This window comes from Lygodium microphyllum, chromosome 10, assembly GCF_053477565.2.
Source record: "Lygodium microphyllum isolate KBCC chromosome 10, Lygodium_microphyllum_v1.1.10, whole genome shotgun sequence".
NCBI lineage: Eukaryota > Viridiplantae > Streptophyta > Polypodiopsida > Schizaeales > Lygodiaceae > Lygodium > Lygodium microphyllum.
This window is the reverse complement of record NC_141144.1, coordinates 87,018,958-87,033,517: the sequence shown is the minus strand read 5'-3', so window position 1 is coordinate 87,033,517 and position 14,560 is coordinate 87,018,958. Positions and strand designations below refer to the sequence as shown.

Below are 14,560 nucleotides of genomic sequence, written 5' to 3'. Positions count from 1 at the left end.
AGTGATTTCTAATCCATAAATTGCAAACATTGAGTCCACGAGTCTAAAAATTTTCAGAGATTTTCAAATGCAAGTGAAATTTTTTGCTTGGTTGAGCCAATTCCTTCGAAATTTGTGCACTCTTGGACCCCGAAATTCGGGGCTTTTGCAGAATTCGTGAAATTTCTGCAATATTCGCCCGTACTTGATGCTCGGGAAGATGTGGCTTTTTACATTGATGATATATTTTGAGTCGATTTGAGACACAATGAAATTTGCAGCACAATCACTGCTGAGTGGGAGGCTTTTGAGCTTTGGATGCTTCAAATGTTTAAAAAGGGCAGCTTCTCTTGGTATATGTATTGCTGAATACTCACTATGCACTGAAACAGTGGTAAATACAGCATTTGGGTCATTGCATTTGGGTATTATGGTGATGTATTACTGAATTGGGAGCTGTCTTTAATGCAAATGTATCATATTTGATTCATGTGCATGTTGTAATCAGTACTTGAGACTGAAATTGCAGCTACACATCTGCTTCTTGGAAACCTTGGAAGTACAAGAGTGTGTACATGCTGTTACAATTCAGCAACCTTACTATTCGCTGAAAGCATTCAACCCTTTATTGCAATTGTGTAATGTTGAAGATGGTTGGCAATGCATCTACATCTGACACAAAGAATCTCTTTGAGATTCGTAAATTCAATGGCAATGGTTTTGATCTTTGGAAAGATCATATGCAAGGTATACTCTTTCTAAAGGATTGTGACGATGCTTTAGAAGAACATAAGAATGTTGCTTTGTCAGATGAGGACTGGGCTAAAATGAATAAAAAGGCCATTACTTACATTAAGATGGCCGTCACAGATGATATCTTGGTTGATATAAAGGGGCTTGATACTGCACTGCCTATGTAGTTTGGAAGAAACTCGAGTCTACTTATGAAAATACAACTCCTGTCAATCAGGTACATCTCATGTGGAAGTTGATCAACTTGAAGCTTGATGAGTCTGAGCTTGCCTCAGAGCATTTAAATGCTTTCACTGGTATTTTGACTCAATTACAAGATGCAAGTTTGCCAACTTTTGATCCTAAACTCAGGGCTATCTTCTTACTCATGACCTTGCCCGACTCATGGGAAGCATTGGTTGTGTCATCGACTGGTATTTTGACTCAATTACAAGATGCAAGTTTGCCAACTTTTAATCCTAAACTCAGGGCTATCTTCTTACCCATGACCTTGCCCGACTCATGGGAAGCATTGGTTGTGTCATTGAGCAATAACCTCAACTTGACATTTGATGGTGTGCATAGTTCTATTCTCAATGAAGAGATCAGATGCAAGGCAAGTGAGGAAAACAGTGGATAAGCCTACAATGTAAGAGGAAGAACTGAAAAAAGATTTAATGCTGCAAATAAAAACAAAAATCACAGCAAAAGCAAGGAAAAACAGCAAGATGTAATTTGTTATCAATGTGGTCACAAAGGGCATAAAAAGCCCGATTGCAGATACTTTCAAAGCGAACGAGAACGCAAGAAGCAAGCTAATGCAAAAGGCAAAGGAATGACAAGGATGGCAGCTCTACCCCTAAAGAGACAGAAAAAGTAAATGCGGTATCTAGTGTTGTTATTGAGAAAATAGAAGACGATAAAGATGTTGATTTGCTGGTTGCATTTTCAAATCCACTTGCTATGACAGTAGAGGACATGTATATCACTAAAATGGATGTGATAGATTCTTTGTTGTCGGCTCATGATGGTTTGTCACAATCGTTGATTGTTGACAACGGTGCTTCATTTCATGTAACTCCATCTTTGGAATGTTTTTCTTCTTATGCAAAAGGTAATCTTGGAAAAGTCTACCTTGGCAACAATCATGCTTGTGATATTGAAGGAATGGGCACCATACACCTGGCTCTAGAAAATGGTCAAGAATTGATTCTTCATGATGTTAGGTATGTACCTCGCATCAAGAAGAGCTTGTTTTCTGTTAGGCAGCTAGACAGCAAAGGTTACTTCACTACTTTTGGTGGTGGAATGTGGAAAATATAGAAAGGGTCTATACTAGTCACTAGAGGTGGTAAAAAGGAGACTCTATATTATCTCTACTGCAAGGCACTTCCTGAAAATTTTGCTAGCACAAGCGTCTTGGACACATGAGCCAAAAGGCTTTGTAAGCACTTTCTTCACTTGGAAGAGTTGATGTGAAAAACTCAAAGCTTGACTTTTGTGATGATTGTTTTCTTAGTAAACATGTAAAGAGTCCATACTCTCATGGAGCCTCTAAGAAGGCATGTATCTTGGAGTTAGTTCATTCTGATGTATGCACCATGCCAATAAAAACTCATAGTGGTTTCCGTTCTTTTATCTTTTATTGATGACCATTCTAGGAAGCTATGGGTTTACTTGCTTAAGCAGAAAAGTGAAGCATTGGATGCTTTTAAAATGTTTTATGCATTGGTTAGTACTCAAAAGGACTTAAAGTTGAAATGCATAAGAACAGATAACGAAAATGCATCTAAAGAATTCAATAAGTTTTGCGATGTCAATGGGATTAAACGAGAGCTTATAGCTCCTTACAATCCACCATCTAATGGTATGGCTAAGCGAATGAATCCCACGTTATGAGAGAAGATTTGGTGCATGCTGTCCACAGCTAATCTCTCGCAATTATTTTGGGGAGAGGCACTTAAAACCGCGGTGCATATTTACAACCGATCTCCACATTGTGCACTTGAAAGTGGTATCCCTGAAGAGGTTTGGTCTAGCAAACCTGCTTCGTATGACCACTTAAGGGTCTTTGGCTACGAATGCTATGTACATGTACCTCTTGATAACAAAACCAAACTTGACATGAAATTTCATAAAGACATCTTTATGGGTTATGGAGATGAAGGTGGGCTATAGAGTTTGGGTTCCAAGCATGAAAAAGGTGCTATGCAACCGGAATGTCGTATTTAATGAGTCAAAGCTGCTGAAAAATGCCACATCTAATGACTCAAACAAAAAGAAAGTTAAATTTCAGCATGACTAGTTACTTGAGCAATCATCAGCCACTGAAAATTCAGCTCCTTTTGATACCGATTATGACAATCAACGTATCATTATTAAGCCAGATGAAAATGGGCGGCAAGGGAATGCTGAACATCAGCTTGAGCACCAAAATCAGTATGCCCACACTTAAGGGTCTTTTGTTGCGAATGCTATGTACATGTACTTTTTGATAATAGAACCAAACTTGACATGAAATCTCATAAAGGCATCTTCATGGATTATGGAGATGAAGGTGAAATGGGCTATAAAGTTTGGGTTCCAAGCATAAAAAGGTGCTACGCAACTGGGATGTGGTATTTAATGAGTCAAAGCTGCTGAAAAATGCCACATCTAATGCCTCAGACAAAAATAAAGTTAAATTTCAGCATGATCAATTACTTGAGCAGCCATCAGCCACTGAAAATTCAGCTCCTTTTGATGTTGATTATGACAATCAATGTATCATTATTGAGCCAGATGAAAATGGGTAGCAAAGGGATGTTAAACATCAGCTTGAGCACCAAAATCAGCATGCTGAAAATGAATTACAGCAGCCTGAAATTGTATTGCAGCAACCTGAACATGCAATTCAGCAGCCAAACAATGAGGTCATTGACATTCCCTTGGATGTGAATCCATTACCTGATAACACAAATCATTGGGTAAGAAGGTCTACGCCTGTCAAAAGACCTATACAAAGATTTGATCCCTCTTTGGATTGCATTTTTCTCACAAATGAATATGAGTCTCTTACATATAAAGAGGCCTTATCATGTGAATTAAAGAAAAAGTGGGAGCTAGCTATGCAAGAAGAAATAAAGTCATTGTATCAGAATGATACTTGGGATTTGGTTACATTGCCCAAGGATAGGAAAAGCATTCCTAACAAATGGGTCAATAAAATCAAATGTGTGGATGGCAAACCCAAATACAAAGCTAAACTTGTGGCTAAGGGCTATACACAAAAGGAGGGCATTGATTTTCAAGAAGTGTTTTCTTCATGTTGTAAAAATGACTACTCTTTGAGTATTATTTGCCATTGTAGCATTGATGGATCTTGAACTTGATCAGATAGATATTAGAACTGCATTCCTGCATAGTAATCTAGAAAAAGAGTTGTATATGATATAGCCCCAAGGTTTTGTTATACAAGGAAAGGAGCATTTGGTATGTAAGCTTAAGAGAAGCTTATATGGTTTAAAACAGGCTCCTAGACAATGGTATAAAAAGTTTGATGCCTTCATGCTCTCATATGGATTTAAAAGTAGTGCAAATCATTGCTTATATATGAAGAAGGCTGATGATGGAAGCCTTATTATACTTGTGCTTCATGAGGATGATATGCTTATTTTTGGTAAGCATAAAAGCCAAATTAAATCATTGAAAAGACAATTGAATTCAGCCTTTTCCATGAAGGATTTGGGTGTAGCTGAACATATTTTGGGCATGCAGGTGACACGAGATAGAGAGCAGCAACTCTTATTTCTCTCACAAGAAAAGTACATCAACAAAGTACTTGATCGTGTTTCTATGGCTGATGCTAAGCATCTTGGTATACCTTTTCCACCTTATCTTAAGCTTAGCAAGGCAAATTGCCCAAAAGATGATAAGGCAGCCAGCTCTATGAAGGGTGTTCCTTATGCTTCAACTTGTGGTTCACTTATGTATGCTATGGTTGCCACTAGACTTGACATTCCTAATGCAATGGGAGTTGTAAGCAGGTTTATGTCAAATCCTAGCAAAGCACATTGGAAAGCAGTGAAATGTATCTTAAAATACCTTAAGGGCACACAAAGAAAATGTATATGCCATGGCAAGGGTACGTTAAATCTGCAGGGATATTGATGCAGACATGGCAGGTGACTTGGATACTCACAAGTCTACTAGCGGGTACATCTTTACCTTGACTGGGTGGGTGGTTTCTTGGTGCTCTAGATTGCAAAAGATAGTAGCACTCTCTATCACTGAGGCTGAATACATTTCAGCCACTGAAGCTTTAAAAGAAACAGTTTGGCTTAGTCATTTGGTCAAGGATCCAAAACACTTGTACTTGGATGTGATAGCCAGAGTGCTATATGCCTGGCAAAGAATGCCATGTTTCACGCATTTATCAAATAGGTTCTAGATGATGGTCTAGTCACCCTGACTAAGATCAAATCACAGGATAGTCCTACAAATGTACTTACTAAAAGTCTTGCAAAGGCTCAACATGAGCATTGCGTTAGAGAGTTGGTTACGCTTAGAACCTTTAAGTGGGAGGTTGTTGGATGTAAAGGCCCTTTACACTCTTCCATGTATATATTGCTTCACACACGTGAACTCACCCTAGCGGGTGTAAGTGTGCCATACCCTAAGTATGAAAACATTCTTTTATTCTTTGTGTGTACCACACTCGTACACATCTATTCGTCAACTCACTCTCACTCTCTCTCACTATTCAGCACTATCGAGCACCTCGATTAACATGCCTATCCTCTCACTCTGCTTCCGCTACTTCTCAACAATTTGTGTTTTACTACCCAACTCCTTGATATCAGAGGACTACACTTCGCTCCCTCTAGAGTTGGTGATCATCTTCCACATCGCTGACGGAATCAAAGGACTGCGATCCGCTCCCTCAACAACTGTCCTTCACCTTCTAGCAACTACTTCAATAGCCCATTTGCCCAGAGGACTGCATTTTGCTCACTTCATTGTGTAGATTTCCCACAAGTGCTGTCGCTTGATTCAAACAAGATAGTGCAATTATTTTTTGAGCTTCTATTCCACTATATTAGCTTTTCTTCTCATAGCATGATTCAGTGCATTATCACCGTGTTCTTGTTTCTGAGTTTCTCTTCTCTCTGTGTTTGCCGTACGCACTATCTTTCTCCCCACAAATCCTATTGTCTCTCTACACTATTGCTTATTTTGACATGGTATCAAAGCATACCTATCACTTTTGACATGGTATCAGAAGGCAGAAGCTCAAACAGCTAAAGACCCTATTCATCAAAGAAGGCAAAGACACGTTGTGGGTTCGGCATCATCTATTGATATCCCCCTTCATTTCTGTTGCATCACCAAGAGACAGAGATACCCTTATCTTCCCCTCCCACCCACCCACCCTTTTACAGGTTGACACCCCGAGCAAATGGGCAAACCACTAGGTGCTCCTCTTCTAACATCACCCTCCCCCCCCCAACTGATGCTTGCCACCATTGACCTTTGCTCCCTACCCCACCGGAGTATATGTATCTAAGGCCCAATACTCGTTTCATCACCTCTCCCTTTTAGGTCACAAAGTTTATTTTGCACCATCTTTCAAATTTTTATGTTCAAGGCAATAAGATACATCCGATGCACGCTAAGTCCTTTTGAGCCACAGGAGGATCGACTCGTAGTATAGCCTCCTTGTGATCGCCGCAATGCACTACGAAGGTCACTTCTACTTCTTCTAGGGTTTCAAGAATACCACCTCGACAACCCACGGTTCTATAGTCCGCTCCCCCCGCAAGACAGTAATTGTTGGCTACTGTCCCCTGGACAGTCTGCTCCTTTGAGAGACCATGATTGTTCGACACCTTCTATTACTTCGGCTCCACAGTCCACTCCTCTGAGAAAGAATGATTATTGCCTCAACTTGAGCCTCCCTTTTCCCAACCCTCAAACACTCAAGTTCAAGAGGCCAACTCTGGGAGTTCTTTGATACTCCAAATACCTTCCTCAGCACGACCGGCAGCACTTCCTTCATCATCAAATGATTCAAAGCCCATGATCCATGAGTTTTTAAATTCCCTCTCGTAGAGGGGGATTCAGAGGGGGCTATACTCTCTTTACCCTCAAAGAGAGCTTTTACTTGTTTAGCTTCAGAGGGGGCCCCTCCCCTAACACCCTCAATGGGGGCACCTACTCATCATGAAGTTTGTCACTCTCCATTTACTCTTTAGGGATGGCTATCTTCAAGCAATCATTTCTCCTATTAATACCCAGGATCTTCAGAGCCTGCCTAGATCGAGGCTTTGGAGGTTCAGTCGCGACTTGGTAATGAGACCTTTGAATTACTTCCAACATGGAGTTATGGAGCTACTGGCTTCTCTCCCAACGTGAAGTCAAGTTCTACAGTTCATCCCGTCTATAAATCCTTACTACAGGTTACCTTTCAAGTGGACATCTTGGATCTTCACGATCCTCTTCTTCTTCATCGTATCTCTCTTTGCTCCTCTTTCTTCATCCCTTTTTGGGCCTATCAAATAAATAGGCACTCACTTCATTCATTCTTCACCACCCCAACCCTCTCTTCACTCACTCTTCACCATCTTTTTAAGTCACCACCACTTCCCTTCTCTAAACAACCTCTTCCACTGCCCTCACACCCCTTCAAGAGGACATTCTAGTTGTGGCTCATAGCTGCCTTCACCCTTCTTCTGCTGCTTCAAGCGCCCTATTCCAGCATCATCAGGCCTTGAATTTGGAGCATCTTCCACCTCGCATCACCATCATCTGCTTGGCATCAACACTTTCCTCCATTAGGCTCCACCTTACCAACTCTCGTCAAAGCAAGGATCCCGAGTATAGCCTGATCCTCAAGGGGGAGGTAGCACTTCCACCCCTCCAATTGTGGACAACTCTCGTATGTAGTAGACCTCAGATGTATTCAACATGCATCCAAGGTACTATGCTAATAGTAAATCTGCTATGGGGTCACTATTCAGTGTACTAATCACTATGAATTATATGCAGATGAGTATGGTTGTTACTACCACTCTAAGACTATACTTTTACATCAATTTGGAATCGGTTAATGATCAATTGGACACGAGTATTTGCCTAAATTTTGAGATCAAATTCTCATTAGTTTCACCTCAATTTTTATCAGTTTGAGAACTGTTTATGGTCATTTTTGGGATCAATTTTACATTAGTTACTAATCAGTTTTTGCAATCACTTTGTGATCAATTTGGGGTCACATTTGCAGCGGTTTGTGATCAGTTCTTAGATCAAAAAGTGATCACTTTATAATCAGTTGATACTTAGTTTTCAATGGTTTACAGCTGGTTCAATGGACAACAGCATGTTAGTAAATGCGATTGATAGTTTTAGCCATGTTGTAGACTCAATTAATGCTTTTCTATGGTTGATAATTAAAACAGTTGAGAAACATGAGTTATGGATGCATCCAATGAGTTTTTAGCAATAGTTTTAGACTGATTTTTATTTTTATGTTATATATATCCTGGCTGAAAATTTTCTACAGGTTTGGGGCATGTAGCATGGTTAGACAACAATAGCCAATATTGTGACTACAATGCCTTATGAAAATTCCAGTGCATTATGCTTTTCCTTTGGCACAATGCAATGTAATCGAGAACAATTGCAGAGCTTTCAAGGGAAAGGTTTGTCAAATTTCACGAGGACGTGAAATTTTGAGATACTTTAATCTTGTTGATAACATTTGATTAAGTTATTAATCTACTGTGCAAGGTTGTTTAGCACATGTGATACACATGGCAATTATTTCATGATAACAAGCCAAGGACCCTAAGGATGTAGGGGGTGTCAAAGGCAAAAGTTGTAATAAGTTATGCTTGACAGATACTAGATGGTACTCGGTATTAGATTTTAGCCAAGGACCCTGAGGCTACTAGAGAGCAAGGAGAGGTTGCTGATGTGATTTGCAGCCACCAAAAATCAATCCTACAGCATGTGGCAGCAATTTGGAGCCCTTCAAGAGTAGGTGACAACCACCCAAGTTCTTCTAATACAGATGACAGCGTAAAGAGAGAGTAGCAGTCTTTATGGTGGTCTTAAGCTGTAGGTGACAACTTCCATGGCAGTTTGAATAGGGCAACAACAGTCTTTCATTGTTTCTCGCAATAAAACTCTAAAAATTCTCTCTCTACAGTATTCTCTCTCATCCCCCAACCATCTCTCAAGTTATCTCAGCATTTTTCAATAGTTTGAGCCATTAAAGGAAGAGATTTCAATCAATCTCTCCCATAAATCCTAATTTACAACAAAAATTAAGATTTTGATAACCATCTCAAGATGCATGCTCAGAGTTGAGGACCTTCCAACAGCTGAAATTGCGAAATTTTAGGGAGATTCAAGAGGCCACCTAGCCAATATCAAATTTGGGGCTGAATTTGTCTTTAAGAAGTAAAGTGAAGGCCAATCCCTAAGCAAACCAAGGGGCAAATTGGTTTGGAGGCTTGTTGGTCAGTTTTGATAGCAAGAGACACTTGGATTAGCTGAGGAGATCAAAAGATCTCAGTTGTGCTCCTTCCATTTGCAGTATAAGATAAAGAAATACCCCAATGGGAGCCAATTTTGGGGCCAACAAGATGTCCAATGTCCAAGATTAAAGTGATAAAGTGTGCATTTTCAGTTTATGTGAATTTTATGCTTGTTGTAATTAGTGCTAAATTGAGTTATTTACCACCCTATCCAAAGAGGAAGACTGGTTTCATTATGCATATTTATATCTACCTATCTGTGCACACTCAATCACTTCAAATCGCAGATTTCCAAGCTGAGATCATGGAGAATGCAGTAGACTTCGAGATGTACAACAAGGTGACATGATCAAGGTGGAGATACGCAAACATACGCACTGCGTCCATCTACATATCTACATTCCTTATTCAGTATTCTTCATATTGCAAATCTTCTATGTTCTTTTGTCTCTTTCTCTCTCTCTCTTCTCTCCATGTTCACTCTCTATCTCTATCTTGGTCGTACGTTTCCGCACCACTGCACTCTAACACCTACATCGCCTACTCAATCAGCTGCTTGCCTTCATCCTTCTTCACAATAGCCCCTAGAATGAAGGTGAGCATTGTGACTTGCATAGCATGTGCAGCCTTTCCACTACCTCGAATGCTGCACTTGGCTGTTATGACACATCACCCAATTATTAAAACACACATGGCTGCTCATCAGATTGATTCTAATGTAAAAGTCACACCTTATTGCATCCATTGTGGCTGTTCCGGAGGTGCTACTACTAGTCATCATCACAATGCAGCTAACCAAGTTCAAGCATTGGCTGACCACTTGCCTCAAGATCCGTCAAATTATGTCAAGCTCCTCCAACATGTTACATTCCTCAATCCATTCTCTTTAGAGACAGAGATCTAAGTGCACATTTCTCCATTCCATGAGCATTTGTTGTATCTCATCTCCCTCGTACCTCCCTTGTTATTGAGTTTATCTTCATTCTCTGCATTCATCTATTAGTCACGTTGTTTACATGCTCCATGTTTTCTCTACCAAACCTAGTGTAATTTGAGTTCTCACAACACTCGGTCATCATGATGTGGGTACATTTGGAAGGCATATTGTTAGATTACTTTCGGCAACAAGAGCACCTTGGTATATGCAACCTCAAAGTTTTGGACATCCATTATTTACTCACTCCATGGTTGTTGAGATCAACCACAAGGCAAGTCCCAAGCCCATCAGGAGCTTCAATGTCAATTCATACTCAAGCGTGGCCACAACTTGTTTTTCACAATGCAACCGGGCAGCCCTAGCTGCTGATACATCCCTCTTCTAGCTGCTGATACATCCCTCTTCTACGGCTTCTCTCCCCCATCCCCCTAGACTATCCTAAGAGGCTTGTATATGTGATTGTTTTTAATTTTCAGACAACTCCACTTAAATTATTGGGCACATACTCTTCATTGTAAAATTCTTCAAAGTAATATAATTAGCCACACTTTTTTTCTCGTCCCCAAAAAAAAATCATGGTGTGAGCACTTTTACCTCTAGGAGTTTTTCCTCCGTCAGGTTACGACTATTGGAAATATCTCACCTAAGAAACAAAAGAAGTCAAGCGCAACCTCCTTTCTATATATAACTGTAAAGGTTACTTTGCCATGTCTGTATTTTGGACAAAACAACGTTGCCCTCAGAATGTTACGGACTGTAAGATCAGCTGTTCCCGACAAAAGGGAAAGATCCCAAAACGCAAATCACTGACCTACTTAGTTACTTTCTCTACTTCCGCTTAAATTTCTTCAATTATGCTGTGCGTCTTTATGTCACGCATAGCAAATATTATTTCAAATGGAAAAGGTTAGAGGACATAGAACGTTGCTTGCGCACAAGCACAGAGAAAAAAATCAGGAAAAACCTACTAAACGCAAATTGAGGCATAAATTTCACGACTGCAAAGAAGGTTAAGGTACCCTGATCAGTCGAGTCACCGGAATGCCGCAATCTGGGCAAGGTGTGGCGGTCTCGGCCATGGTCTTGCCACACGATGGACAGAGGGTCATGTGGCGGCAGTTGCTACCATACAAGTCTGAGCTTGTCCCACATGAGCTACAGCAAGGTTTGAGAATAAGCTCCGGGGTCGTCATCCCTGCAGACATGGCAGTTTCCCTCTGTTTTGGTTTTCCTTTTGCCTCGGACAGTTTGATACGGGCTATTTATACGCGTCTCAGTCCTCTTCGCTATTCTTTTTACACGTGCAGCTGACCAGGGTTTTTTTTAATCTTTTTTCTCGTTTACTAATGACGGGTTTTTTTTTCTTGTTTTTAACACTTCTAACGAATGAGGGTTTTCTTTCTAATCTTTTTTCTCATTTTTGAATTTGAAATATTTTAAAACTTATTTAAATTAAGTTAATGCTATTTTGACAAGGGAAACAAAAAGTATGCTATGATGAAAAAAAATTGGTTTGCTTTGTCCTTGCTTTTTTTTTCTAAAGGAGAAATCGGAGTTTGCCACCACTATAGTATATATACACAGTCAAGATGATCAACTAACTCGAATAGGTGGAATGAAAATGCTAGGTCATTCTACAATGATTGACTAGTCGATGCGACTAACTGTTATTTTCATCCACATTGTCTCTGCAACAATGTCAAATCCTCTTCCTTATTAAGCATGGACATGGGACAACATCTCATCATAGTATTAGGGTTTCTCTACGGCCCTCATCCCTCCCCATGCTGAGTAGACTGCTTCGACTCGGCCAATCGCCCCATTGCTCCCTATCACATGTATGTGCCTCTCGTGTATCAATACATGCACTTTATTCACACCATCTCCATGAATGACACAAAAGATCTTCAAGGAGAGGACAACCTATACACCTAGCTCTGTGTGGCATCATGTAGAAGTCCAACTACAAACAACTGAAGAAGGCCATGGGCAAATTCGACAATAAGAATAAGTGGGTGAGGGTGGGTTCAACATTGCCTATAGGACTCTAGCAATGACAATGGCTGTGAAGAAACTCCTAATTACCTTGTAGAATATGAAAGCAAAGTTTTGTATAGAGATTGGCATCATCAATAAAGTCCAAGACACGCACTTGGTAGATCTACCTAAATGGTGCTATGATTGAGAAGACACATTCACAATGTAGGAGTACATGGGGAATGGCAGCTTGGACAAGCATCTCTTTAATTTCGATGGTGAGTATAATAGTTTGGATGAAGAGAGTCAAACTTAAATTGGTGGAAAGTCCTATGTGTCTTGTGTAATTCTGCAATGATTGACTAGTCAATGCTACTAGTTGTTATTTCCATCTCCCTCGTCTCTATGGACGACATTCGTCCTCTTCCTTATTAGGCATGGATATGGGACAACATCTCATAAGAGCATTAAGGTTCTCTAGGGCCCCCATCCCTCCCCATGTTGAGGAGCCTACTTCGGTTTGGCATGTCACCCCATTGCTCCTTATCCCATTTGGCATGCCTCATAGCTTTTAGTTTTTTTCTTTTTTTAAAAAAATTATATTATGTAACAAGTTCAACCAGCATTTCTTACATGCAAAGGCCACTTAGCTTGCGAATGGTTGTTGTGGGGGAAGCAAAGTTTACGTGCTATCTTCTCTCCCCCTCTCTATGACCCACTAAACGTGAAGGTTGGGATGGTGAACTTATTCAGGATAACTACAATCTCTACAATAGATGACAAGGATTCTTTTTTATCACACCTATGAGTATCTTATTAAGTAGCAGTTGACAAAGTGAACATGTAGGTGGCTACAATGCCACCCAAGAGCAGGTCAATGTGTTTTTTGCTAGACAACAATTCGTGTCATTGGTGCTACTGTGTATAGCATCAAGTTTGAGGCAAAAGTCATTCATCAAGTGGGGAGCAATACAAAGAGTAGCCCTCTCTTCATCGAGTGGAGAGAGAGAGAGAGAGAGAGAGAGAGAGAGAGAGAGAGAGAGAGAGAGAGAGAGAGAGAGAGAGAGAGAGAGTATAGACAATTCCCAAAGTGGTCCGTGCAATGTTAGCCCATCTGCTCAAGATGTATGACATACTCTACCCACCAATCTTGATTGGGTGGAACTAGATATACAGATATCATACTACCTCATCTTCCCATTGTATCCCTATATGAGCACAATTTTATCTTGTACACCACCTTGGCTTCTTCTTATAGTATATCATTTATCTTTTAGCATGTCACACATTATACATGGTTTAGTATCATAGGCTGATATTGGCCTCATAAGACATTAACTCTCTCTCTCTCTCTCTCTCTCTCTCTCTCTCTCTCTCTCTCTCTCTCTCTCTCTCTCTCTCTCTCTCTCTCTCTCTCTCTCTCTCTCTCTCTCTCTCTCTCTCTCTCTCTCTCTCTCTCTCTCTCTCTCTCTCTCTCTCTCTCTCTCTCTCTCTCTCTCTCTCTCTCTCATAGCAATTTTTTAGTATGTTATAATACTCTTGTAAAAATGTACCAGCTCAATTAAAAAAGAATGTATATCGCTTTATGACATGCAAGTATTAGATATCTACCATGTAAAGTATTTTGGCCTTTGTAGACTCGCATTCATTTGTTTAAGATATTGAAAGCACGCATTAAATACATTGATACAAAGAAAAGTTAAAAGGAAACAAAAACAAATTACGAATTTTGTAATATGGAAGGCTAGATATGCATTTGCATATTGGTATATATAGGCTTGCATATACATGCAATCTCTTTTATATGTCAAACTTATAAACTTTCACGTACACATGTTATTTGTTTGCATCCTTAAATGAAATCACATGTTTGCTTTACATGATATTTAGAAGTGGCCCTATATGCACTCTATCAATTTAGTATAGTTAGAAACAACATTGTTATGTTGAAATGGACTCATAAAGTCCAAGTGTATCCAAGTGTTACAAAAATGTCATTGATGGCAACAAAAAATAAGACTTAACCAAAACGGAGCTTTCTCTTTTCTTAAAGGAATCATTTTCATCTTCAAGTATAACATAGACAAATGAAGTAGAGCATGATGAATTTGTTTTGAACATTGTGCTAGGAACTCATGCCTATTTCTAAAGTTAATGCACCATGAGGTTAGATATAAGGCATTCACTTTTTGTGTATGCCTATCCAACTATATCCAAATGTTAGAAAATGGGCTTCAATGTGAGCAAAACATAAGAATTTCTCCAAGAGACCTAACCAAAATGAAGCTTTCTCTTCTTCGCCGAGAAAAAACTAGGAAAATTTTCATCCTCAAGTAAAGCATGCACAAATGAAGCAAGCCTTGAGGCTATAGTTTCTCTTAATGATGGCATGGAGGAGTAAGAGACTTTTCTTCTT

General features: G+C 39.8%; 1 protein-coding gene across 1 annotated transcript in view; it reads right to left on the bottom strand.

Moving 5' to 3' along the window:
- RAP74 (transcription initiation factor IIF subunit alpha RAP74) overlaps positions 1-11,412 on the bottom strand; it is a 50,392-nt gene extending 38,980 nt beyond the window's left edge. Inside the window, exon 1 of the mRNA XM_087686538.1 lies at positions 11,187-11,412. Within this exon, the coding sequence (XP_087542664.1) occupies positions 11,187-11,372 (186 nt within the window). The 5' untranslated portion in view covers positions 11,373-11,412. The remainder of the gene's footprint in view (positions 1-11,186) is intronic.
- Positions 11,413-14,560: the final 3,148 nt, after the last annotated feature.